At 44.3% G+C, this 25,583-nt stretch overlaps 1 protein-coding gene across 1 annotated transcript; it reads left to right on the top strand.

Annotated features, from left to right (window-relative positions):
* Window positions 1-14: 14 nt before the first annotated feature.
* Window positions 15-22,365, top strand: SRD5A1 (steroid 5 alpha-reductase 1). Its single transcript, XM_046671102.1, has 5 exons — window positions 15-442; window positions 6,949-7,115; window positions 10,390-10,491; window positions 12,902-13,052; window positions 20,416-22,365. Exons 1-5 carry the CDS (start codon window positions 162-164, stop codon window positions 20,480-20,482), a joined length of 768 nt encoding a protein of 255 aa, XP_046527058.1. The 5' UTR covers window positions 15-161; the 3' UTR covers window positions 20,483-22,365.
* Window positions 22,366-25,583: the final 3,218 nt, after the last annotated feature.

The raw sequence follows: 25,583 nt of genomic DNA, 5'->3' as shown, positions 1-25,583 counted from the left end.
CGCGTACCTCCTGACCGCTCCCTCCAGCGTGCGGATCCGGACCCGGGGAGCTCGCAGCCCGCGTGGGTCTCGAGTAACCGCGCCTCCCGCCCCCTCGCCGCCGCCCTATATGTTGCCTGCCGCAGTCGCCGGGCCATGGACCGCGCGCGCCGTGCCCCACGATGAAGCTGGCTGAGCGCTTCCTGCTGGACGCGCTCGCCTACCTGTTGTGCGCCGCGGCCTGCCTGTGCTTCGTGGTGTTGAAGCTGGTGAGCTCTCCTTATGGGCGCCACTTGTCCCCGCGCTCCGGCTTTCGTCTGCCGGCGCGGGCCGCCTGGGCTGTGCAAGAGCTGCCCTCGCTGGCCGTGCCGCTCTTCGTGTGCGCCGGGGCGGCAGCCGATCGCCTCCAACGCTGGCCCAACAGCATTCTCCTGGCCATGTTCCTCGTCCACTACGTGCAACGGTAACGGCCGGCTGCCCCGCGTCTCTCCCTGTGCCCCTGGCCCGGCTCCTTCTGCCTGCACCCCGGGCCCGCGCCTCTCCCTGCACCCGGCCCGGCGCCCTCCCCCTACACCCCGGCCCCGCGCCTCTTCCTGCACCCGGCCCGGCGCCCTCTCCCTGCACCCCTGTCCCGGCTCCCTCTGCCTACAATCTCCGGCCTGGTTCCTTCTTTCTGCACCCCAGGCCTGGCCCCCTCTGCCTGCACCCTCTGCCCGGCGCCTCTCCTGTGCCCACCGGCCCAGCTCCCTCTGCCTACGCTCTTGGCTTCCGCTCCCAGGGTCTTCTCCTTATTCCCCCCCCTCCCCCAGCGCCTTCTTGTAGCCTTCTCCCCCCGGCCATCCCCGGTGCCACCACCCTGCGCCCCCCAGGCACCCTCGTCTTGTCGACCCCTCCCTGGGTCCTCTCTCTTCACCCCGACTTCCTGGAGTCCTCCCAACACCCCAGCGCTGTCTCCCTGTGTCTGCTGGCCGGGGAGTTAGCTGGGAAACAAACATGTCTGAAAAGTGGGGGAGACAGGGAGACGGTTAGTGAGGAATTAAAAGGCAGTAATAGAAAAGAGTTTTCTGTAAACCTTAATCTAGAAGGTAACTACCTCATAATCCTGAACTTGGATCCCTTTTATCGGGTGGTGTCTTAGGTAAATGCAGGTGATCTCAAGTCACCCTAAGCAACTTTTTTCTGCTCCTTTTCTGCGTTTCCCCTTTTGTTTGGTGTGGGTAGAGGTGTTTTCTCCCAGCCAAGTGATAACCTGCAGCTTAGAAACCTGGCTTCCCAAAAGGACTTCTTTCCCCCTTACAGTAGGGGCTGTCTCAGCTTGAACCCGCCGCTCTCAGGGACTCTCACCTGGACTTTGTGCAGGGGCCCCAGGACCCTGGCAGTGGTTTTCGGAGAAGTGACCTTACACACAGATAAAGTCCTAAAGGTGACTTCCAAATCTTTGGTTTTCAGGTCTTCTAATAAGTTGGGGGCTCTCTCCAGCCTTAGGCTTTAACTTTTATACGCCTAAACCAAATGGCTGAAGAAAAGTTTAAAATAAAATTTTAAGATTTTTCATTCAGACTTGACAAGGCTGCACAGGTGAAAAGAATGTTCTCTGCATCCAAGAGAGTGGGGCTCACTTCCTCTGTGACTGTGGGCCAGTTACTTGACCTCTCTTGTTTTGGGTCCCCCCCTTATAACAGCCACTTCGTAGAGACATAGGAAGAAGTGTGTGTGTCTGTGTAAACCTCTCTTCATCTGCTTCTCAGGACTAGCATTCCTGGCTCAGCGTGTGTCCCCATCTGTTCTTATGCAGGCACGTTGAATGGGCAGTGTCAGTGTTCAAAAAGGCTTTCTGAGTCCTGTGTCCCTGACATTCCAAGAGTATTCCATTAAGCAAGGTTATTGTCACCCTGCCAGATTTTTTTGTAATGTGATTGAGCATTACTGCAATTTGGATATTAATAATATGTGCATGTCTGTATATGCTTCGCTGCAAATGTGCCAGAACCTGTGTCTGTCCCTGTCCATTTCTCTAATGGCCAGAAACCAGCTCTGGAGTCAGCCTGCCAGGTGTTATCCCACCCCCAACACTCAGGACTAAGATAAGTAACTGAGCTGCCCTGCAGCAGGGCTTCCCCATCTGTGAAATGTGCACAGTGATGCGACCATCCTGTGGGATTGGCATGCGTATGAAAATAAAGGCAACTCCATAAAATGCTTGCATGGTGCTGGCAAATCTGAATGGTCAATATTGGTAAATAATACCGTTTTATATTGCCATGCAAATGGGCACATCCACGTACATTCTCTTCATGTCACTCATGCACATTGCTGCCAGCTTTGAGTTCCAATAAAGAACTTGTAAAGACATGGCATCGGAAAGGGGTAAAGGCAGCACTTTACAGGGCCTTGTCTGAAAGCCTGGAGTCGAAACTTTTTAATTTAAGACACTGTGTTTAATTGTATCTAGGCTCGCTCTGGTGGGAGACTCAATGCAGCCTCCCGAAAGACCAGAGTCACTTCTAGAGTGATAAAACTTGAATTGCTCATTTCATCCAGATGTGGCCACTGAGACAGAGAATTCACTTTTCCCCAAGGCTGTTCGACGCGAGATCGCTGGGACTAAAACCCCTAGTTCCAAGATGAGTGGCTTTAGATACTCTGCTCCCGAGGATTTGCTGTGTCAGGTGTAGTTTTTTAAACAGCTGGGCTACTTTTTTCAAGTTGTACATGTTACTGTACTCATAGCCTGTGTGTTTTGGGGACATTTAAGTTTTCCAAATAGGAAGATAAACATTTTCCATTCTACCCAAGCAACTAATTTATTAAACGGTCATTTGACCTAAGTCAGTGAGCGCTAGGGGAGGACCGAAACGCATACAACACTGAGCACTTATTTCAACCCATCCACTGAGCCAGTCAACATGTACAGAGCCCCCCGTTTGTACAGCGTGCCACAGATGACACCAGGCTGAGTGAGAAAGGAGACTGTATGAATGCCAGCCTGAATCGGGCTGGTGGAAGAGAAACCAACTAGGGACAAGCTCCAACAAGCCCGAAGCAGGTATTGACTTCGGGAATTTGGCAGATGTCTTCAGAGGCCCCGTGCTAAGCTTTGAGGAGTGAGGCAAGGCTCTGCCCTAGAGGAGTTTGAGCCTCATGAGGGAGAGGTGAGGACCAAAGCCAGCTAGAGGGGCCTCCCAGGGTCAGGCGGAAAGGTTTGTTTGCTTATAGGAGACGGAGGCCTGGGCGTTTTCCTGTGTTTATTCGGCACACATTTACTGAGGAGAGGTTTGTGTACCTGGAACTGTACTCGTTATTGGGGGCATAGAGACAAGATATTCCCATAGGGAGTCAAGGAGCGCCAGACAGATTGTGGAACAGCTTCTGGATCTTTTTGGCAGAAGAGCCATGGAGGGAAGGGAAGGCCAGCCAGGAAGGGGACAGGGGACAGCTGTAGGAAAAACTGCACGAGGTCCTGTCCAATCCCCCAAGGATGGCGAAGGACCTTTGTAGGAATGTTTTTAATCCACAACGCAACAACTTGGTTGTCCAGAGGCCCTCAGTAGTTGTAGTGTTCACCTGCGTCCTGTCTGCCCCCAGGTCGCCTCCTGCTGATCATAGGCTTCTGAGTTCTTGAGGGCACAGGCAGCGTCTTCTCATGCCGCCCTTGGTTTTGCTGTGTGTGGAGCGGCATCTGAGCCCTTACCTGCTCACCTGGGACACATGCATGCTAGAAGTGGACAGTGGTTTCCCCTTGTCACCAACATCAGCTCAGAGCTGCTCTGCCTTTGTCAGAGTCCCTGGCTATTGCCCTGGAAGCTGCTGCCTCACCTCAGATTCTGCTGCATTCTATCCAGCCAAGCAAGTTTTTTCGGTATTACCTGAAGCCAGGCTGCCTTTTTCTTTTTTTTATTTATTTGTTTTTTTTTTTTTTTTTAAGAAAGATTAGCCCTGAGCTACCTGGTGCCAATCCTCCTCTTTTTTGCTGAGGAGGACTGGCCCTGAGCTAACATCCCTGCCCATCTTCCTCTACTTTATATGTGGGACGCCTGCCTTTGCTCACGTGGCAAAGAGTCCCTGGCTTACTTCTTCATCCACTGCACCTCCACTTAACAGAGGTTAGGCATCCCGCTTGGGCATGTGGAGCCTGTTTTCCCGGCCAGGTGACTGCAGACCTTGACTGGTTGGGGGCCACACTGAGAGGTGTTGATTGGCCCCCCGAGTGCATACTTCTTTATGTATGGACACTGAAACTTGAATTTCATGTAATTTGCACGTATCATGAAATATTCTTTTGATTCACCCCCCCCCCCATTTAAAAATGTAAAAAATGTTTTTGGCTCACAGGTGGTACTAAAACAGGTGGTCGACTGGATTGGGCCCTGGGGCCGCAGCTTGCTGACACCTAATCTAGACTCATGTTGCCATCACAGGCAAAGATCACGAGTGGCAGATGAGGGAGGGGATGTGAAGATCAAACGACAGAGGTTTGGGCTTCACCTCTACAAGGTGCCAGCCAGTGTTTGCCAGTTCTTCAGAAGTCAGTCTTGAACTTGAAACCAAATTGGGAGAAATCTATCAAAAGTTTGCTGTACATGATTCTCATCTCCCAGAGGGAACATCTCCCGTGTTTTCATTTCCTGGAGGGGAATGACTACCACAGTTGCAGAATGTCTTCCCCAAGTTGCTTCTTTAACACCTCATTCACTTATAATTTAGAAATTTGTGAGAACTAGCCCAGAGCTCTTCCCTAGATCATTTTCTTTTAGTATCTATTCTGTATATTCCAGCATCAGAAAGTTTTTCCTTTCCCCTTTTGGCCCTGCATTCCTATTATCCTGTGTTGAGTTTAGCGTGGATTTTGTTCAGGTCAACAGTCCCAGTCTCTTATGAACTGAGTACTCTGGATTTTTAACAGGGATCTTTCAAAACCAAGGCCAGCACTTGCCTCTCCCATGATGCTTATTTCCTACTCTTTCTTCCATATTTCTTCAAACTGGGAGTTCTCACACTCAGTTCTATACTGCAGTTTGCCTCCTGGGTAATTCCTTGAGAACTTAGCTCCCAGGAGAGTTTTCTCTCCACTGTCTCATCCTCTTCTCCTTTGTCCATTCCCCATGGTTCAAGAATGCCCTCCTCTCACTTTGGAAATGAGGCTGTTCACCCTGGGCGCTTCTCAGGTCTGTGCACTCAGTCATAGAGTGAGAACCGCTTTGTCTTCCACCATTGAGTGTCTCTGCTGGGTCTGACGAGGCCCTCTGCCCTGGCTGAGGAACAGGGCCCGGAAAAGCACCATTACAACAATGCCTGATCCCAAGGCAAAATCTCTGCCTGTTTTTAAGGGAGCCCACGCTGGTCCAAGACACACACATTTTCCCACTCAAGACCCAATCCTCTCCATCCACAGGCAATGTTGGCCTCTCACAGTGCAAGCGTTCACAGTGAGCCTGCATCCCAAATGCCAGCCCACTGTACCAACTATCTGCCCAGGTAAGGATCATGTTTCCACAAAGCAGAGGGAAGAGGCTGGGATTCCCTGTTCTTTTTAGGTGCTTGCCAACACTCTAGCTTCCAGATAAATAACTGCCTCACTCATGACATCATAGCCAAATGGATGCTTCATACCCAACTACTGCTTTGCCCTAACCCTGTATGAAGTCTTCTTTGGGGAGTTGGTCTGAACAAGGCGAGAACCTTGAAGACTGCTTTTGATTCTTGTGAATGTTCTCTCAAGGGGTTGAGTGAGACTGTGGGGGAGAGAACGCCTTGGAGATGCACAGCCAACATTATATTATGATTATCATGCTACTACTATTACTGTTAATAATTAAGTATGTTTCCACCCTGGGGTAGATGACCAGAATGGAAACAAATAGTAAGCTTTTACATTTTTTCCTTGTTTTAAGGTATAATTTACATACAATGAAATTCACTCATTTTAAGTCTATAGTTTGATCAATTTCGATGATTGTGTACAGTTGTGTAATCATCGCCATGATCAAAATATAGAACAGTTGTGTTCCCCTTAAATATCTCTTTGTGCTTCATCACCTCTCCTGACTCTAGTTTTGCCTTTTCTCTAATTTCATAGGTCTAAATTCAATTTCTTTCATTGTTAGAGAACTATTTAAGTTGTTGATTTCTTCTTGGGTCAGTTTTGGTCATCTGTGTCTTTTAGGAATTTTGCCTATTTTCGTCCAGGTTGTCAAATTTACTGGCATAAAGTCATTCGTAATAGCTCCTTATTGTCCACTAAAGGTCTATAGAATATGTAGTGATGTCCCCTCTTTCAATGTATTGCACATTTATTTTAAAGAGAAAATCAAACACAAAATAAAATCTTGCATCCTTTCCATAAGTTCCTAATTTCTTGTCCTTATATTTTGTCTTTAAGCTTTTGGTAGTGTGCACCTAAGTAGTGTGGTATAAAAGAAGACATGATCTTTGAATTACCAAGGTTTATGCTTAAACTCAGCCACTCACTGGCCCTGTGACCTTGAGCAGATTACTTATCTACTCTGAGTTTTAATCTTGTCCTCTGTCAAATGTGGGGAGCAGTGGCTCCTGCCCGGAAGCTAGGAGGCCTTGCAGGTGGCGCTCAGTGACTGACAGCCTCTGTGATGGTGATGGATGAGATGGTGTCCTCCAAATTGTATTGCTCAGACTAGAATGAGTGACTGGTTTTAGGGTAGTGGAAATTTTGGGAGACTCTTGAAGCCTGTTTTCTCTAACTCCATGTGTCTGTTTCCCATTCTGTATAATTAGAATCCTGAGTTTGTGCACTATGGCGTAGATTATTGAAATGTGGGAAATTCTGCTTTCGACAGATATAGTAAACCAATACAAGTATTAGTGGGAATGACTTTTGTACAAGGAAGCGAGATTAAAAGTCCAAGACATTTAAAATAGAATTGCAACAATCATATTCCTTATTGTTGGTTGTTTGTTCTTTTTAAAATTTGCTTCTGTTTCCTGTTTCCGAAGGTGCTTGATTTTCCCATTTCTGATCCGAGGAGGAAAGCCGATGCCGTTGCACTTGTGTGTGTTGGCATTCATGTTCTGTACCTATAACGGCTACTTGCAAAGCAGATACTTGAGCCAGTATGCGGTGTACACTGATGACTGGGTCACTGACCCCCGATTCCTGACAGGTGGGTGTCTTAGTGAGGCACTCTGTCATTCGAGTCATAACTTTAATTTTCATATTCCAGTAGTTTTCAGTTACAAAGTCTGCTCTTCTCGAGAGAACAAAGAGTCCGTGATGGTCCCTGACCTAGCAGCAGGGGGCCAGAGCACCGGAGGTAGTCAGGCTGTCCCAGCACACCATCAGCAGTGGACGATGACGCAGGTGCCTGGTGTCTGCCCACTCAGGCGCTGAATGTGCCAATACCTGTTTGAAAGGCAAGCCTAAAAATAGCAACAAGCTCCAGCAGAGTGGGAGGCGTGCCAGGTTTGAGGAGACATGGCCACCAGTTGACCATGTAATCTAAGACAGGCATTAAACCTCCTGCGGTTTCTTCCGGAACATGAGAAAAAGACTGGATTATCTCCCAAGAAGGCAATTAGACTTTTATGATTACACTAACTTGAATAAACGTTTGGTTTTTCTTTTTATCAATTAATGTAAATTAATGTATATTTCCGAGTTCTAATGATAACCTTAAAATTCTGAGCAAAAATGAAAATAAAGCATTAGCAATCAAAAATATTTGCAAGAGCATTAAAAATATGTGATCTTGGGGCTCTTGTTTATAAGGAAGGTTCTCCTGTATATTTATGTAGTTTGTCCTAGAGTTTAGAAATTCTAGTGCATTCAGGTGTAGCTTGCCCCCTGGTAGCAAACTGTGTCTGAAATTAGTCCATCAAATTTTCAAACTTCCCCACAGGACTTTACCTTAAGCTACATGAAGCAACCTTATATTCCACTTGGCTTTTTCTCTATGTGTATGAATTTGTAATAATAGAGAAAACTAATATTTGCATAGTCCTTTGTTGTTGACAGAGCATTTCACGTTTCTCAGCCGTATTTTTTTCTGTGGATTAAAATCTTCCAAGGGCTATGCCCTCGTCAGACCTGGGAAATTTTGCACTGAGAGCTCTGTTTCCTCATCTCTCACGGGAAGGATGGAGGGGAATGTTTTTAAGATCCTTTTCTGGCTCCACATCTGTGTCTCCATGAAATGCTAGGCTAATTTTGTTTGTGCACTGCCACATCTGTCTTCTCATTGACCTGCCCTTTGACGACCCAATTTTCTTCTGCCCCGACCCCGAAGAAGCAGGAAGAACAGGCTTTGGAGCTCCTTGAAGAAGGCTTGGCTTCTGCCCACACACACATTCTGCTTCCCACGGTCCTGAAAAGGGCAGAAATTAGGCCCTTCTCAGGTGAGAAGGGAAAGGTCAGAGGCGTGAGCCGTCGGTCCAAGGTCTAAATCAAGGCAGGAGCAGAGCCTGAGTTGAAACCAGCGGACCTCGCTGGTTCTCCCCAAGGAAGGCTACGAGGTCAAGGAGGAAGGGGATTTTGTTTTTTAACTAAAAAGATAAAGGTTTTAAATATTTATTTGAGATTCTAACAGGACTGTGATGAATTGTTTGGATACTTTTGATAAACAACAACAAAGCAAAGAATCCTTTTGGTCTGTGAATTTAAATGTCATTTAAAGGAGCTTGGCAGACAGACCACATCACCTGCAGATGCCTTGAAGCTGGTCTAAAAGTCAAGACACCAATAAATTGTATACAAACCTCTAGAATTTTCTACAATTAAACAGAAAGATTTGAAAATGAAAAAATATGCCAATTGGGAAACAAACTAGGTTACCTTTTGTGTATTATATTTATTTTGTAGAGTTTATAGTTTTTGTAAGGAGACTACATGAAATTATGTGAATAATTAATTACACTTACATAGTTACTATGAGAGCTAAGTAAGTAATAATAATAATATCCTAACAAAAAGTCTTTCAGAGCAAATAAAAGTGGTTGATCTAGAAGGTTTTAAGACCCCTAAAAATGGAATTAAATATTTGGCTTAGATGAGCACAAATACTAGTTTTTTTTTACCAATCTAGGCAATTAAGGGAGCTTGTCTCTTAGAAGAGAAATAAAGTAAGCATGGAATTTGGGGAGAGTGCTTCTTTCTGGAACCTCAAATTGGGGGTCAAATTACCCAGAGGTGACAGACTGAAATGCGAAAAGGTAGCAAATCAACCATAAATTTATGGATCCAATAAGTGACTTATTAAACATTTTACAAAATTTGGTGCAAACTGTTTATAATTTCTGTCTAAAGAAATTCTGCCTACAGTGGTGAAATCAGAAGGAAGAAATCTTGAGACCCTTACTGTAGACCGCAAGGTCCTACATGTCCCCATTGTAACTGAAAAATTATTTTAGGTCACTGGGAAAAGTGATGATAATTAATAATAATGTTACTCCAAGTGTACGTTTCTTTGATATTGAATTGAATGCTACCGTTAAGCACAATTTGCCATTGACATTCTTTTAATATTTGAGAACAATCGAATTAAATTTTTATCAAATGAAGTGGTTCTTTTTATGAAACATTATTTTTGCATTTTATCTTTTCTTATTGGAATTAATTGATGTGATACTAGTAAGAATGTGACTTAGTAAGTTATTAAGATGCTAGTAACTTAAAGGTACTCCTTTAAGTGATAGAAAACCTCTGCAGACGTTTAGGAATGGGAGATAAGACATCGGGGATGCTCTGGGATGTCTCGGATGAGCCGGACAGCTGGCAGTTGACAGTTTTGTCGGGAGCAGCAGTGGATGAACAGATCCAGGAATGCTGATCGCTGAGCGAGCAGGAAATTAGTAGTGGGGGAAGTGGTGCGTGTGCATTAAATTGCTCAAAGAGGTGACCAAGGAAGAAGAGAACCAGGGATTGTCTCTTAGGAACCACCACCTCTCCAGGGGCCTGAACACATCTAGTTATGAGACCGCGTGCTGGGACTCCCTCTCCTCTGCACATGGAGAGGGTGGTCCTGCCTCCCACAGTTGTCGTGAGGATGAGTAATCCCGTGGGCTGGCTCCCTGATGACAGTAACCCCTTTTTCTAGGAAGAAGCCTTGTGCCAAAGTCAGAAGTCCTGTTTCTAATCATACCAGTCATCCTAAAACCATGGATTGTGGCCAACAGGTCAAAGTATTTTGAATGGATTAGATAATTTATTAGAGTTATTAGAAAAACTAAGCTCTATTTAGCATACTTGAGAGCAGTGCTTATAAATTATCTTTTAAATAAAAGGCAATGTTTATTATAATGATTTTTTCCTATCAATTATGGCTAAGATGTTGTACTAATAACGATCATATGAAAGATTACAATGATACTATTCATTCAGGCTTGGACTCTCAAATTTTGTAGTTCGTTACTCATAATAGTCTTGTGTATTTTTTTCTTTAGGTTTTGTCCTGTGGTTAATAGGCATGCTGATAAACATCCATTCAGATCATATCCTAAGAAATCTCAGGAAACCAGGGGAGACCGAGTACAAAATACCCAGGGGTAGGTACTGAGAGTGGAGAAGTCATTGTCAAGTGGCATTGCCTGGTGCCTTGCTGTGTCAATTTTGCCAGATCTAACAAGTAAGGTCCAGTATTTGTTAGTTGCAAGTTTTCAATGTGAGTTGCCATTATTAATAGCAGTAATTATGATTGTTGTTTCATTAGAATGATAAAAGAACCAACTCTGGGTAACCAAATGGTTGTTAGCAAAAAGGACACTCCAGTTATGTCTGTGTTTGGAAAGAGAGTATGAGGAAGAATTCCTGGTTTACAAGAGCGTCCGATACTTTGTTTCTGGTAATAGAAGTGATATGTGACTGATCCTCCTTCTGAAAACAATTAAAAATGTTGGATGAAACTTTTAAAAAATCTGTTTAAATGTGTCAGTATCAAGAAAGGAAGTAATCCTCAGAGGGCAACATCTAAGCAAGTGCCGGAGTCCAGAGTGCGCCTGGTGAGAGTCCGTAACCACGGCTGCCCTCCCGCTGGCTTGTAGCCCAAATTCACCCCGCTTGGATGGTACAAAAAACCTCCAGCCGTGCACGAGGATCTGTGTGGTCCTAGCGGGTGGTGGCCTCACGCGTCGGCCAGCACGAGCCCAGATCCCTGGGAGCATCTGCCTTTAACTCGGGCCATAGAGAGCCTGACGGACCATGGACCACGGAATAAGAGCCAACCTGGAAGGTTGCAGAGCCCACGAGGAAAGATGTCAGCACAAAGGATGATGAATGAGTGTCGATGAACTTGAAAGACTTCAGGTCTTAGAATTCACAGAAGCAGATTACAAAATGAATACTAGATATTTAAAAAATAACAAAGGGTTGGGGCCGGCCCGGTGGCTCAGCAGTTAAGTGTGCACATTCTGCCTCAGCAGCCCGGGGTTCACTGGTTCGGATCCCGGGTGCAGACATGGCACCACTTGGCAAGCCACTTGGCAAGCCACGCTGTGGCAGACATCCCACATATAAAGTAGAGGACGATGGGCAGGGATGTTAGCTCAGGGCCAGTCTTCCTCAGAAAAAAGAGGAGGATTGGCAGATGTTAGCTCAGGGCTAGTCTTCCTCAAGAAAATAAAAAATAAAATAAATAAAAATAAGACAGGATTGAAATTATGAATAAAGAAGTAATACGCTATAAAAAAAAGACCAACCAGACATAAGATAGGAAGCAATAGAGCTTCTAAAAATGAAGAAACAAAACCCTCAGTAGGGCTGTACCCATGACCAAGTGGATAAGTTCGTGCACTCCACTTCGGCGACCCAGGGTTTCACCGGTTCGGATCCTGGGCACGGACATGGTGCCACTCATCAGGCCATGCTGAGGAGGTGTCCCACATGGCACAACTAGAAGGACCTGCAACTGGAATGTACAACTATGTACTGGGGGCACTTTGGGGAGAAGAAGAAGGAAAAAAAAGAAAAGATTGGCAACAGATGTTAGCCCAAGTGCCAGTCTTTCAAAAAAAAAAAAGCCCTCTGTAGGTAAAGTCAAACTGCAGCGGAGCTAGAAAGCGCATGGCAGTGCTTAGCTTGAAATTCCTCCACTTATCTTCCTGGAAGCCATACAGGGAGGACAACACAACACTCAAATGACCGCAAACTCCTGCAAACCCCACATCCCTTCACCTGTGCCCTGAGGTGGTCCAGGGAGCGTGCTCTGCTGTCTGGCCTCGGGGCCTTTGCTTCTCCTGCCTGGGGCGCTCCCACCCCAACAGCTGCAGCCCAGCTGTCCCTGAAAGTCTTGGATGGAGCCTCCCCTGCACAGCCAGGTGGGTCCCAACCACCGTCTGTGACCACGACCTCCCTCCGCCGCCAGCCCCACTCCCAGGCCTCTCCCCTGCTCTGTTCCTCGCAGCACCTGAGGCCTCTGCCGTGCTCTGTACTTCCCTGGTTTGTACACTGGATTTACTGTTCCAGATGGGGGGGTCTTGTCCACGCAGTACCCCAAGTGCCTACAGCAGGGTCTGGCCGATAATGTCGACCTGATGAATCTGTGAAGATTTGATGAGTGAAGGAATGAATGAATGAATCTATCCTTGAAAATTTCTATTGTCTTCAATTTTTGGTCTAAGGTTCTATATAGGTCCCTTTTGTGAAGGCAGTTTGTTCATTGTTATTCTGTATTCTCTGTCCTTGAGCCATGAACTAGCGAAGTGATATATAAGTATACCAAAACAGTGGCATTTTACGTTCAGATAAATCGTAGGTGTTGTTATAGGTATTTAGTTACTACCAGAAATTGTGATGAGAATTAGTAAAGCTAGTATGGTTGAGTATATTTCATCGGTTAAAATTCTGTAAAGCTTCTATTTTCCCAGAGTGGAATTTATGTTCTCTGAATAAGGATCTCTTAAGGCGGAATTTCCTGAGGCATCATTTGGTGAACGCACTGCCTGGTCTGCTTTCTTCCAGGAGGCTTATTTGAGTACATAAGTGCAGCCAACTACTTTGGAGAAGTGGTGGAATGGTGTGGCTACGCCCTGGCCAGCTGGTCTATCCAGGGTGGGGCCTTTGCTCTGTTCTCATTCTGCTTTTTATTCACCAGAGCACAGCATCATCACCAGTAAGTTTTAAAACACTTAATAACGTTTAGCATTTTTAATGTGTTTTCTACCTTATTGTAGCAATTTTCCAGTTATATTTTTTTTCAGTTTTTACAAACCTCTTGTTTCTGTTAATGAAGCTGGTACGGACAATGTCCATTTAAAACCCATGTCCCAGGCCAAAAAGTATGAATAAAATCACAAAAAGCAGTGTTCTGTTGTATACACGTCTGCATGAATAACTTTTTTATCTGCTGATGAAATTAGAACCTTTCTGGGATCTTCTGACAAGATTTTTCTTTAATCTTAAAATGCTTTCTCTTCAGTGAAGCCATCTTTGGAGTCAGTCATTACTCTCACCATCTCTATCATCTTGACTCTAAGCTGGTCTTTTGGTCCAGACTCTCAGCTTTTAAAAGTAGCTTCAAGTTAAGGAAAGGTTGTTTTTCCACAGTTCAGTTCTCTGAAAAACTTCCATCTCCCGTGGAAAGGCACAGCCCAGGAGTGAAGCAGTCACACGCTAGAACTTCAGGGCCAACTGGAAAGTCATTATCGACACTCTCATTGGTCGCTCTTATTTATCACGAGCCTGAAAATGCACAGTCCTGGGAGAGGTGCCCTCTCTGTGCACACGTGTAATTTTTAGAAAGAAGAGGGCAGTATGAAGGGGGCTGAGGTTTCATCACCAAAAATCAGCACACTGAAAACAAACGATAATGAATAATGGGCACTAGAATTCAAATCACCAGATGTTTTAAAGAGGCGGGGTGCCAGTTTTCAGTTCCATTTTGAACACCACATTACAAAAGAACTATTTTTTTAAAAAAGGATTAAAGGAAAAGAAAAGAAATGAAAAGAATATCTAAACCGTTGAATGACCCGCTGTTTGTTCTAATAAACTTCAATCACTTCTTCTTCCATCCCCAGTTCTTTTGGAGTGTGATTATCAACAATTCTCCAGCCTTCAAAGAGAAACCTGAGGGAATTCATTGGAACTCCCTGTCTTTGACAGTAGGATTCTTTGAGTTTCTTGAGATGTGTCGTCATTGTCACTTTGAAGTGAATCTCACTGCTCTCCTGTCCAGTGACTTTTAGTTTCATGGATTCTCCTTCCTTCTTATCCCCCAAATCGTTAGCTGAAGGTTTTGCCTCCTGGTCAGACATGGGGACAGAGGTTTCTCCCGAGGTCCCCTCACTGCAGCACCCTTGGGTAGGCAGGACCTCGCTCCAGGGTTTACAAATCCGTCTCTCTTCCCCTCAGGTTACATTTTTGAAATGTTAATATTAATTTGAGTTGCCGGTCTGTTTATACCATTCTTAGCTAAACAAGTTACAAAGCCGTGCAAATACCTGAAGAATGACCGCCCTGTAAGGAATCGTCAGATACACGCCAGCACATCGTTGGCTCCACCCCGTTCTGAGCCTCTTTGAATTTACGCTGCTGGACTCAATGGTGAAGTTAACTGTCAAGTGGGGCATTTGGGATCTGTCCTGGAACGCGCTGTCTACAGCAGGGAATGCTGGCTGCGCAGTGACAGACCACAGAAAGCAGCAGTTGGAGGAAACCCCGAAGCTGGAGGGACGTCCCAGCCTCAGGCCCTCACAGTGTTCATTCACACAGAGGCTCTCCACTGTGCGGACCTGGGTCCCTGATGGGCTCCAAGGCTCTGCACACCCCCCAATCACATCATTTTCCAAAGCGTGGGGCCTCAGCCTTTATCAGAGCCCCAAAGGGCCTGTGATCCATTTGACCAATAAAATAAAAAATAGAGGATGTTGAAGCTGAAGTGAACTTAGAGAGCATCTTTCCAGTCCAACAGATGAAGACACTGAGGCTCAGGGAACAAAGTCTCAGACAGGTTGGAAGGCAGGTCTCGTTGAGAAGGGAGAGACCTCAGCCCCGTCTCAGCATTGCAGTGGTCCACTGATGCTGCAGCGAGGATGGAAATTTGGCCTGGGCGGGTTGCCCTGGTGCCCACCTTGATCCTGCATGTCCTCTGAGCTAGGGAGAGCATTGCACCGCTTCACTGGCTTCGTTCACTCCAGAACATTACGTCAAAATCTCGGATGCCGCCAATGCTGTGAGGCATACAAAAATCTGTAATGTTGTCCTACTTCACGGAATGTGTCCTCTCTTTTGGGAAGAGGACACAGGTAAAAAGCCAACAGAAGAAGAGAGAGATATCATGGCGTAGTGGAAAATATGCAGACTTTTCAGAGTGAAAATTCCTAAGTTTGTTGCCCAGGCTCACCACGTATTGAAAGATGCTCAGGATTATTCAAGATAATGACAGAGAGCAGTCAGAGCCGTAGCACCTAGGTAGCTAATATTCGAAGACATTATCTTGAAAGCGTGAGAGTTACTGAGATCCTAAGAGGAGAACCCACATGTTTTGAGGTGCTCGGCTGTGCTGGTGAGTGTGGCATCTTTACAGACAGACAATGAGGGGCGAGCAAGCTCCAAGAGCCAGGACCTGTCTGCCTCGCCGACCTGCTGAGACGACAGAGGTGTGAAGGACATTCATACCAAAAAGGGCTCTGGAAAAGGGTGCAGTGTCACAAGTAACAGAAAACGCTGCAGTTCAGGAATGCTTTGCTGCTGTGGCTAATGAATTGCGTCCTCCCAGAAGCACGCTCAAGTCGTAACCCTGGCTAACCTGTGAAGGTGGCCTTATTTGGGAAAGGATCATCACAGGTGTAATCAGTAAGATGAGGTCACACTGCAGTAGGGTGGGCCCCACATCCGCCATGGCTGGTGTCCTTACGAAAAGGAAAAGTTGGACACAGACCCGCACACCAAGAAGAGAAGGTCGTGTGAAGACACAGACACAGGAAGGATGGCCATGCGACGGCAGAGACAGAGAACCAAGAGAACCAAGCCTGCCCTACAGCTTTGGAGGGGGCAGCCCTGCCCACACCTGGATTTCGGACTCCTGGCCTCCTGAGCAGTGGGACAATAGATTTCTCTTCTTTAAGCCCCCAGTTGGTGGCACTTCGTTATAGCCACCCTAGGAAATAACCCACAAGCTTTTCGGCCATTTAAAATCGATTGGGCCATAGTAAGGGCAACCAGTATTAGTTTCGAAGCCCTCAGTTTTCTCCTCTGTTACAGGACGTCACACTGGAGTTTTCCCTAAATCTTCTGCTGTTTTTCTATGGAGTGCTTTTTTCAGAACCAGAAAGAGTCATATTCTAAACAGTCTTCACTGAAATAATGTTACCACTTTAGGCGAAATATGTGTAACAAAATCCTCAAAATGCATAACACCAAGGTAGATTTCATGCAACAACAATGACAACCACCAGTGAATCTCTGCCCAGCCTGATGTCCTGTGCATGTGGGGATCCCTTCTCCTCCCAGCAACAGAGCAGAGGCCCGAGACCACCACCTCATCGCTGCCGTCGCCTGTGGGAGAAAATGTAGTTCTGTACGTCGGTTATATTAGATAATTAAAAAATGAATATTGGCTGGTTTCTAATAATAAAAACAAACCAGAGAATACTGATATTTTAAGAAATTGGATCAGAGGAAGATTAAGCAAGAGCATGCCAAGTCAGTTGCAAAGATGTTTTCTCAAATGAAAAGGGAAGGGGCAGATCCCTGTCAGCATTTGAGTATGAAACTTAGAGAAATAGAAAATAAATAACTCCACTTTGCAAATTGAAGTCTCTGTTAATGAAAGCCCAAAGGTATTCTTTGCAGAAAGATTCATGAGTTGAAAGGGCTCTTTGTCATTCATTTGCTGTTTAAATTGACGTCAGTGCAAAGCCAATTCTAATGGATCAACAATGAATCAGTTCACTTTGGTGAAAGTATGTTCAGAAATGTTGGATTTATAAACCAAGGACAAAAGAAAAGCTGTCCTTTTTTGTTAATAATCCAACGAACCCGACTAATTAAACCATCAGATAAATTGATTCTAAAAGAAGACAATCCGTGGGGCTATTCCTTGCACTGTATTTGATTTCTCAGAATGTTCTCAAAGCAATATTTTATTACAGTGAATTTCTTTCTATAACAGCTAGAAGTGAAGTATTTAAATTCATAAATGATTATGTTGATCATTAGACTCTACATCGGAAATATTGGTTCCACTGTGCTGAGTTGCTAACAGATATTCTGGTTGGAGGGCAAAGGGTCTAGGAATTATAGGGAGGCATGTTTTCACACCGTTTTCTTCCCCGCCAGCCTCTAGCAGCCACGCTTATTCAATGGGGCAATGCGCTGGCTGCACACGCTTTTGCAGCTCTCCGTGAAATGACAGCCGAGGACAGACATGCACTTTTTTTTTAATTTTTTTTAATTTTTTATTTATTTATTTATTTTTTATTTTTAAAGATTACACCGGAGCTAACAACTGTTGCCAATCTTCTTTTTTTCTTTTTCTGCTTTATCTCCCCAATCCCCGCCCCCTACGTAGTTGTATATCTTAGTTGCAGGTCCTTCTAGTTGTGGGATGTGGGACGCTGCCTCAACCTGGCCTGACAAGCGGTGCCATGTTCTTGCCCAGGATCCGAACCCTGGGCCGCTGCAGCGGAGCACACGAACTTAACCACTTAGACACGGAGCCGCCCCCAGACAGGTACTTGTTCACGCCTAAATCCTGGAAGCTGGGGGCCGGCCATTGAGGACAACCTTTGAGGAGGGACTCTATTAAAATAAAAAAATCACTGCACATTTACCTATTTGTTAAGTTTAATGTCACTTAAAAAAATGAATTCAGGGGCTGGCCCGGTGGCGTAGCAGTTAAGTTCGTGTGTTCTGCTTTGGCGGCCTGGGGTTCACTGGTTCAGATCCCGGGCATGAATCTATACACCGCTTATCAAGCCATGCTGTGGCAGGCATCCTACATATAAAGTAGAGGAAGATGGGCACAGATTTTAGCTCAGGACCAGTGTTCCTCAGCAAAAAGAGGAGGATTGCCAATGGATGTTAGCTCAAGGCCAATTTTCTTCAAAAAAAAAAAGAATTCAGTGTGTCTTCAAGACACTATGATTGATAGTGTAATGATTTTTTAAAAATAAGGCCTAACCAGAATATGTTTATGAAATCCTTCATCTCACAGCCCCATTCATCAGACTTGAATCCAAAAAGCAGGATTTGTGGCTGCTCAGAAAGTGTTTACTCAATTGTCAGTGACCTGTCTCCACCAGAAAATTGGCAACACTGAGCTGTTTGTGAGCCAGAAAAACAGTAACTGCTTTGAAGAATTATCTCAGATTGAGCAGAATCTCAATGTGATGAAATGGGCATCCCCCAGCAGGGGATTACTTCACTTGCAACAAAAAGGCAGTGGACTGTTAGTTCAGGTTCGACAACAGTAAAATCAAGACAAAAAATTGGTGTCCAGCCCTGGTCAGTGTCAAATGTCAGGTTTGATTCCAGGGTGAGTGAGAAAAATAGTAGAAATCATGCTGCTTTCCCTTTAAAAAATATTTATACATACGCATATGTCTATAAATCTTAAAATATAATTTCTTGAGGTGGATTTGTGACCTCAGTGATTAAATGAATGAGAAAATTTCAATCTACTTAATCATTTAACAGAGTATATTTTGTTCCCATATAATGATTTCTGTGAAATAAATTTGACATATTTGAAGAACATCCCTTTATTGGGAGAGAAATTCTTGATCTGACAAACGTTCTTTCCAACTTGGTGAGGAGTCAGCCAGCGCACAGCACTTCGGACCATCATGCAGGTGTGTGTGGACATGGCTGTCCTGTCTCTGTGGATTTTAAGCTGTCATCAGCTTCTGCTCTCGCCCTTTTGGGACCAGTATGTCCCTCTTCAGTGGGCAGTTTCAAGGAGTTGGCCTCCCTGCCTCTCAGTGCACAGTGCTCAGTGCTGCTGACCCACGTGGAAGCTCTTAGAAACTTGTTCGTGGTCCATGACCTAGATCCCTAGCAGGCTGTCTTTGTCCATTCAGGTTCTAATTACAAAAAATACCATCAACTAGGTGGCTCTTAAGTGACAAACGTCTATTGCTTACAGTTCTAGAGTCTGGACATTCAAGATCAGGGTGCCAGCATGGTCGGGTCTCGTGAAGGTCCTCTTCCAGGTTGCAGACGACACTTCTCAGTGCCCTCACGTGACAGAAAGAGCGAGGAGTTCTTTGGGGCCTGTTTTATCAGGGCACTAACCCCATTCCTGAGGGCTCCTTCCTCATGACCTAAGCACCTTCCAAAGGCCTCACCTCCTAATACCACCACCTCGGGCGTTAGGTTTTTAACATATTAATTTAGGGGGTACACCTTCAGCCTAGCACAGGTGTGCTGAAAACTTTCAATCACTAATGAGTAAACACGTGTGTTATGCACCTGCACAAGCTTTGCGCTGCCATTATTTGTAGCCACATTCTGAGATGGGCACTCTGGTCTCCAGCCGCATCACTGACCTGGAAAAAGCTCTTGTTACTCTACCCTCTTGTCAGGGGAGGGGTGCTTGGTCCAGAGGTCCACTGAGCAGCTTCTCAGGATTTTTCTCATCACGTGCCTTTTTGAGGACACAGAACAGCATCTGAAATTACCCATGGCGGTCTAACATGTTATCCTTCTGCATTTGTGGATTACAGTGTTAACTTGTGTAAAGTCGACAGGATTCAGCTGGCTCACCTTGCATTTGTTGTTGTCATACATTTCTGCCTTTTCTACAAATAGCTAATCGTTTTCCATCAGGATTTTTAGTCTGTTTCGCATTCTTCGGTGCTTATGGAAAGTCCTTTTTTTCTACCTATTTCTCCATCTTATGAAATTACTTTTAATTTTTACTCCATCCACCTAGTTGCCACTCTTTTCAAGGAGCTGTTACCCCCAAACGAATGCATGTGCCTTTGTTGATGCAATTTATATAGAAACTTAAAATGCCTGTTTGTTCTGAGTGCTGGGCCACATTATGAGCAACCCCATGTTGCATTTTCCCAGGTCTGTTGAGGGTCACCCAGCACATAGTTGGGTGCCTTTGCAATAGACCAGAGGTCTGGAGCCGTGGTTCTCTCCTAGGCCTGAGAAAGCTGTCCGAGTCACCAGAAGATATTCAAGATATGCCTGGTCAGCTCCTCTCCTCCACGCCGTCTGCCTGCTTCCCAGGGCTGGCACATGCTATCAGCATCTATATCACATGTCAGTCATTTTCCTTGCCAATAGAAAGGTGAACTATATAGGTTCCTTCTTGTGAGTCACACTTTATAATCAGATATATTTAATTATTCATGATATGGACAAAATCAAACTATGTATCTGAAATGCCAAAGCTCTTATTCCTACTTTGAAGAAGCTCAGTATTCCTGTATAATGAAAAATAATGTCGCTTTTGTTAGCATCTGTTAAATGTTTGCGACAGAATTATTTCTTTTGTTTAATGTTATTTTTTCTTATTTTAGGTGGTACCTTGAGAAATTTGAAGATTATCCGAAGTTCAGGAAAAGTATAATTCCATTTTTGGTCTGAGTCCATTGTCAATGGAGTTATCTTCAACTTGAAGCTTTTTGACAATGTTTCCTTGGGGATCATATAAATGAATTGTTTCTCTCTCATTTTCTTTCTACTTCGTCTTTTCTAAGATGAAGATTTCTAAGATTTGCTCTAGGAATTTTTTTCTAGAAAATTTGTAAGCTACCTGATAAGAAACTACTGAAGCAGAAATGCAGGTTGAAGTAAGACACTGCACATCAGGTCAGGAAGCAGGGACTCTGGGTAATGACTGCTGACTGTTTCTCTGATTTTGGATTTACCTCTTGGGGCTATGCACAGTTAAATGTGCACAAGTCCAGAATTTACAAGCCATCTTTGATGGCCTGTATGGACCAAACATTTCTCTCCTCCTACAACTCCGTGCAACACTTGGCTCAAGGTCAAAGGCGATGTTACCCCTCCCCTCCTCTGTCTTCAGAGGTTCTCTCTTCCCTCTCGTCCTGCTGAGTCAGAAAGGCTGTGGTACCCACAGGGTGGTCATGGCCTCAGGGAAACTCATGAGCTCTCACTGTTGGGCGCTGTGCAAATGGAAAACTTGGGGATAGAGAAGGGAGATGTACGAGGCCCCGGTGAGGCCTAGACAGGGGCATCCGGAACTTGCTCCAGCCTGGCTCACCAGGTAACTTCACTGGCAGGGCCCAGCGCTGGGAGTGTTCATAAGGAGCAGCCTTCTTTGTCTCCCATGAAAGGGACTTCTTGGAGACCCGCAGGTCGGAGCACGATAGTGCAGCAGGGCAGCCCCCCCCATCTCTGGTCCTTTGCCATGAGCCATCACTAGTCTCTTCTATAAGATGATTTTTCTTGTTCCTTCCAGGTAGAACTAGAATTTTTTAAGGCTTTTTTTAAAGTACCCCTCAATATTGCAAAACGATATCTTGACCAAGAATTTCTTACTTAGATGCACTCAAAAGGTCCATGCAGATAAATGATAGTGATACAGTTTACTACTTATTGCCAGATATTTAAAAGAAATCTCTAATGAGAAGGCTGTGGAATCTCTTGGCCCCTCTGGGAAAATCTAATGAGCACATGGTAAAGATGCCCTCCTCTACTAGGACAGCACTGCCTTGTTGCTGTCACCTTTCCAGAGGTGGAAACGAAAGAGAACTGGAGATAAGAGAATTTGCGTTCACTCATGATCCACTAATGGTGCTAGGGGGCCTGAGGTCACGTCCTGTCGTTTTGCTGCCTGCTGACTTTGGGGAGGGAGCAGGCCCTCCTGCACCCCAGCTCCCTAGGCCCCTGGGCACCCCATACTCCATTGACTCCCTCCACTCTTCTCCTGGCTCGCCTTCCCAAGCAGGGGCTCCCTTCCTCACGAGAAACTGTATTGTGGAGGTTCGTAGTTTTTAGAATCTCTTAGGTTTAGATTACTCAGAAAATTTTTCCTGATGTGGCTATGCTTCAATTTAACTAAAAACAATGTTTTTGCAGGAAATTTTCTCCTTTTCTGGCCAACTAATTACTTGAAAACGTAAAGCAATAAATATTTCGGATCTCCTCAAAAAAGCTCAAACTTCTGAGTCTGTCCTGATTGAGTTGGGTCCACATGTTCTGGAAGGTGTCCCTGGCCAGAAGGATGTCCATCTGAGAGCTAGAGGAGCTCACTGTGAATTTTCCCTCTGTTACTGCTTCCTTTTTATTTTAATGACCCGTATGTACAGACGTTTACCTTAACTCAAGATCTGCTGCATAGTTTCTACTTTCCTGGCACGCACTGGATGAATGATTAACATAGGAATAAATCTTGATCTGTCTGGTCTCACTGCCCTCCATTTCCTAAAGACTGTAATTTAGTAAATTATGTCATTGTATTAATTGTAATTAAGGAGATTAATAAAATTACTGTTAAAAGTCCAGTCATTTTGTCAGTCGTCCGTTTTGCTCTTCTCTGTCAATAGTTCTTCACTCTAGAAGTTCAGACAGTAACATTGTTTTCAGCCCTGACATCTGCTTCCCACTTATGTTAACGTTTCGTCTGGCCAGCTCCATGGCCGACTGGTTAAGTTCGCATGCTTGGCTTCAGAGACCGAGGGTCTCACCAGTTCCGATCCTGGGCGTGGACATGGCACCGCTCATCAGGCCACGCTGAGGCAGTGTCCCACACAGCACAACCGGAGGCACTCACAACTAGAATATGCAACTATGTACTGGAGGGCTTTGGGGGGGAGGAGGAGGAGGAGGAAGAAGATTGGCAACAGATGTTAGCTCAGATGCCAGTCTTTCAAAAAACAATTTCATAGCATCAAATGTTCTTTTCTATCTTGGTAGAGCTGTGTAACATTCTTCATTCTTCATGTAAATCTAGTGTGTTTCTGTTAAGGTTATTTTTACATAATTGATATTTTGTTTATTGTGAATAAGAATGCATCCCCAAGTACGTTTCATAACTAGGATAAATCAAACCTATTGATGTTTGTATATTTGGCATATCCAGCCATGCTACTGAAATTATTTCTGAATTCCAGCTTTTTTCTTTTGTTATTCTTAGGCTCTCCAGCTTTGCCATCATATCATTTGCAAATAAGTTCTTTTTTGAAATATTCAAAGCTGGTGCTTTAGTTGTTTGATTCTTATGACAGCAAGAAATTCAAGAACAATATTGAATCATAGAGGTGATTGTCAGGATTCTTGCGTGATTTTTAACAGGAATGCCCTTTTTTTGAGATTACTATTTTGAGCATTTTTTAATTTTCTTACATGGTTATTGGTCTGTTTTCTACCTTAGCCATTGGGATCATTTCTTTGCTTTTTAAAAAAATCATCTATTTCTTTTGAGATTTTCAAATGTGCTCCATATGGATCAGCAATGAGAAAGAAGGTCTGCCAACAGGTATAGAGGAGAACATGACCACTTGGACAGTCCAACCTTGTGGGTTATTGTCTTCCTTAGATATTCTCGAAGTTTATCTTTTTTTGTTTTACTCTAACTTTTATTATGGTAATTTCCTCTGTATTTCCTAACTTCTTAATATCTGCTTTTGTCTTATTTTCACTAGTCTAATTTGGGGGAGAGATTTTTGTTGTGCTCGTAACCGCTTAGGGGGAGTGCTTCATTCCTTAGCAAGCGTATTTTTAGCTTTTAAGGCCGCGCGTTTCTGCTAAGTAACCTTGATAGCATTTCCTGAAGTTTAATAACATTCCTATAATTATGATCCTGAGTCGTCTCCAGTTGCACTTCTTAGGTTTGCTTTGATCTAAATATTTTTAGGAAACTAATTTTTGTTTGGAATGGTGATTTTGCTTTCCAGCCATTGGGGAATTTTATTTAAAGGTTTTTTGCTCTTTTTCACAAGTGTAGATGTAGCAGAGATTTTCTGTGAAATTTCTCCTCTGTGGATTTTGAGTTTCCTTTGTAGTCTCAAGTCTTTTATAACAATAACAAGACCATTTTAAAAAGTTTATCCTGTTTGTTCTATAGTTTATTAATTCAAACATATTAATTATATTGTTAAAATTCTCTGCACCCTTGCTTTTCTTCCATGTCAGATTTTCCTTATATTTCTAATAGGTTTTGCTTTCTGTTTTGATGCTGTTGTTTTGCAAAACTTTCCATCTTAACAGTCTCCATCTGTTATCAGCATCAGATAACATTGTGCCTTGAATTCTGCTGTGATAAGAATACTGCCACACTGCTTTTGTTATTGGTAAATTCATCTGGCATTTCTTCACATATCCTGTCATTCCCACTTTTTAAATGTAATTTCTTTTAGTTCTCTTTAACAACCTAATAAATTGACTTTGCCATTTAACCAGTTAGCTCTAATTCTCTTACTAATTGCTAGACCAAAATGTTCTGTCTTCTATCACATTTTCTGTTTTATTGTTTGTTTGCAACTTCCTTTGTTTACTTTCTATAGTGATTTGGAAAGGAGATTTCCTTTTCAAAGAAAAAAAAGTAACATTCGGAATGGTTTTATGGGTTTTAGGAGTACACTTAGAAGCACTCAGTTAAATATGATGAACTGAACATATGCGTTTACTTCTCCCTTCCCTGTCCTGACCCCGTTACGATCACTGGGAAGGAAATTAAGGGCGAGGGAGGAATGGCCCCATGAAGAGAACGAGATTGAGTCGTCACTGCAGAACAACCGCAGCACACGAGGGAACGGGGACAGGTCGAGCAGGACGGAGGAGCTGTGGTGATGGGGGGCCCACAGTGTGCCCTACTGAGATGGTAGGTCCTAGATGCCAGGGCTGACAGGAGGGAGGAAGCAAAATGTTGTCCTTAAAATGAGGGCCAACTGGAAGTCTGTGTACAGAGCAGACAACAGTGTTTCCTCTCTTCCTGCTCCCCACAAGCAGCCCATAAAGCCCAGAAATGAGCCATAGACCCATTCCCAGGGAAAAGCAAGGTGGGAGCAGGGGTGCGGGTAAGAAACAAGGGCCTTTCATAAATAGAAATTAGCTCCCTGGGGAGAACAGAGCAACCAGAAGTCAGCATCCGAGAAAGAAAGGATTCTCCACATTTCAGTTTTCAGGGATCCTCCAGCATAATCGTTGGTCACCTTCTGCCTCGTGCTGCACAGGAGCGTGGGGAGGCATGGTCCCCCACATCACAGGCTCCCACTCAGCTTCCCTATGCTTTTTAAAAAATGTGAACTGATGAACAGGAATCACTGGATACTTAGAAAAGTCTTCATCGTGAAAGAAAAATGAATGCCTCTAGAGAAAATACTATTCCAGGACCAAAAGGGAAATGTTTTTTAAAAAATTGTAACATCAGGGAGATTCATCATCAACAGGTGAGTAGACAAACTGTGGGACATTGTCTACTGGAGTACGACTCAGCAACATAGAGGAATGAACTACTGATGTAAATTTACAGGTCACACATCTGGTTAAGGTTTTATATCCAAATACGTAAAGAACTCTCAACTTTCAATAATAAAATATTTTAAAACAATTTTTTTAATGAACAAAAGATTTGAACAGACACTTTACCAAAGAATATTTACAAACGGCAAATAAGCACAGACAAAGATGCTTACCATCTTTAGTCATTAGAGAAACACCAATCGAACCACAACGAAGGGCCAGCCCCGGGGCCGAATGGTTAAGTTCACACACTCCACTT

Source organism: Equus quagga, chromosome 9 (genome assembly GCF_021613505.1).
Source record: "Equus quagga isolate Etosha38 chromosome 9, UCLA_HA_Equagga_1.0, whole genome shotgun sequence".
NCBI lineage: Eukaryota > Metazoa > Chordata > Mammalia > Perissodactyla > Equidae > Equus > Equus quagga.
This window is presented reverse-complemented; position numbering and strand designations above follow the sequence as displayed.

What these genes read in the sequence shown, in the direction of transcription:
- SRD5A1 (XM_046671102.1), top strand. Translation starts at nt 162, where the DNA reads ATGAAGCTGGCTGAGCGCTTCCTGCTGGACGCGCTCGCCTACCTGTTG. An exon ending in TGACCCCCGATTCCTGACAG is followed by an intron (nt 7,116 to 10,389) that starts GTGGGTGTCTTA and finishes TTTTTTCTTTAG; the next exon opens with GTTTTGTCCTGTGGTTAATA. An exon ending in CGAGTACAAAATACCCAGGG is followed by an intron (nt 10,492 to 12,901) that starts GTAGGTACTGAG and finishes GCTTTCTTCCAG; the next exon opens with GAGGCTTATTTGAGTACATA.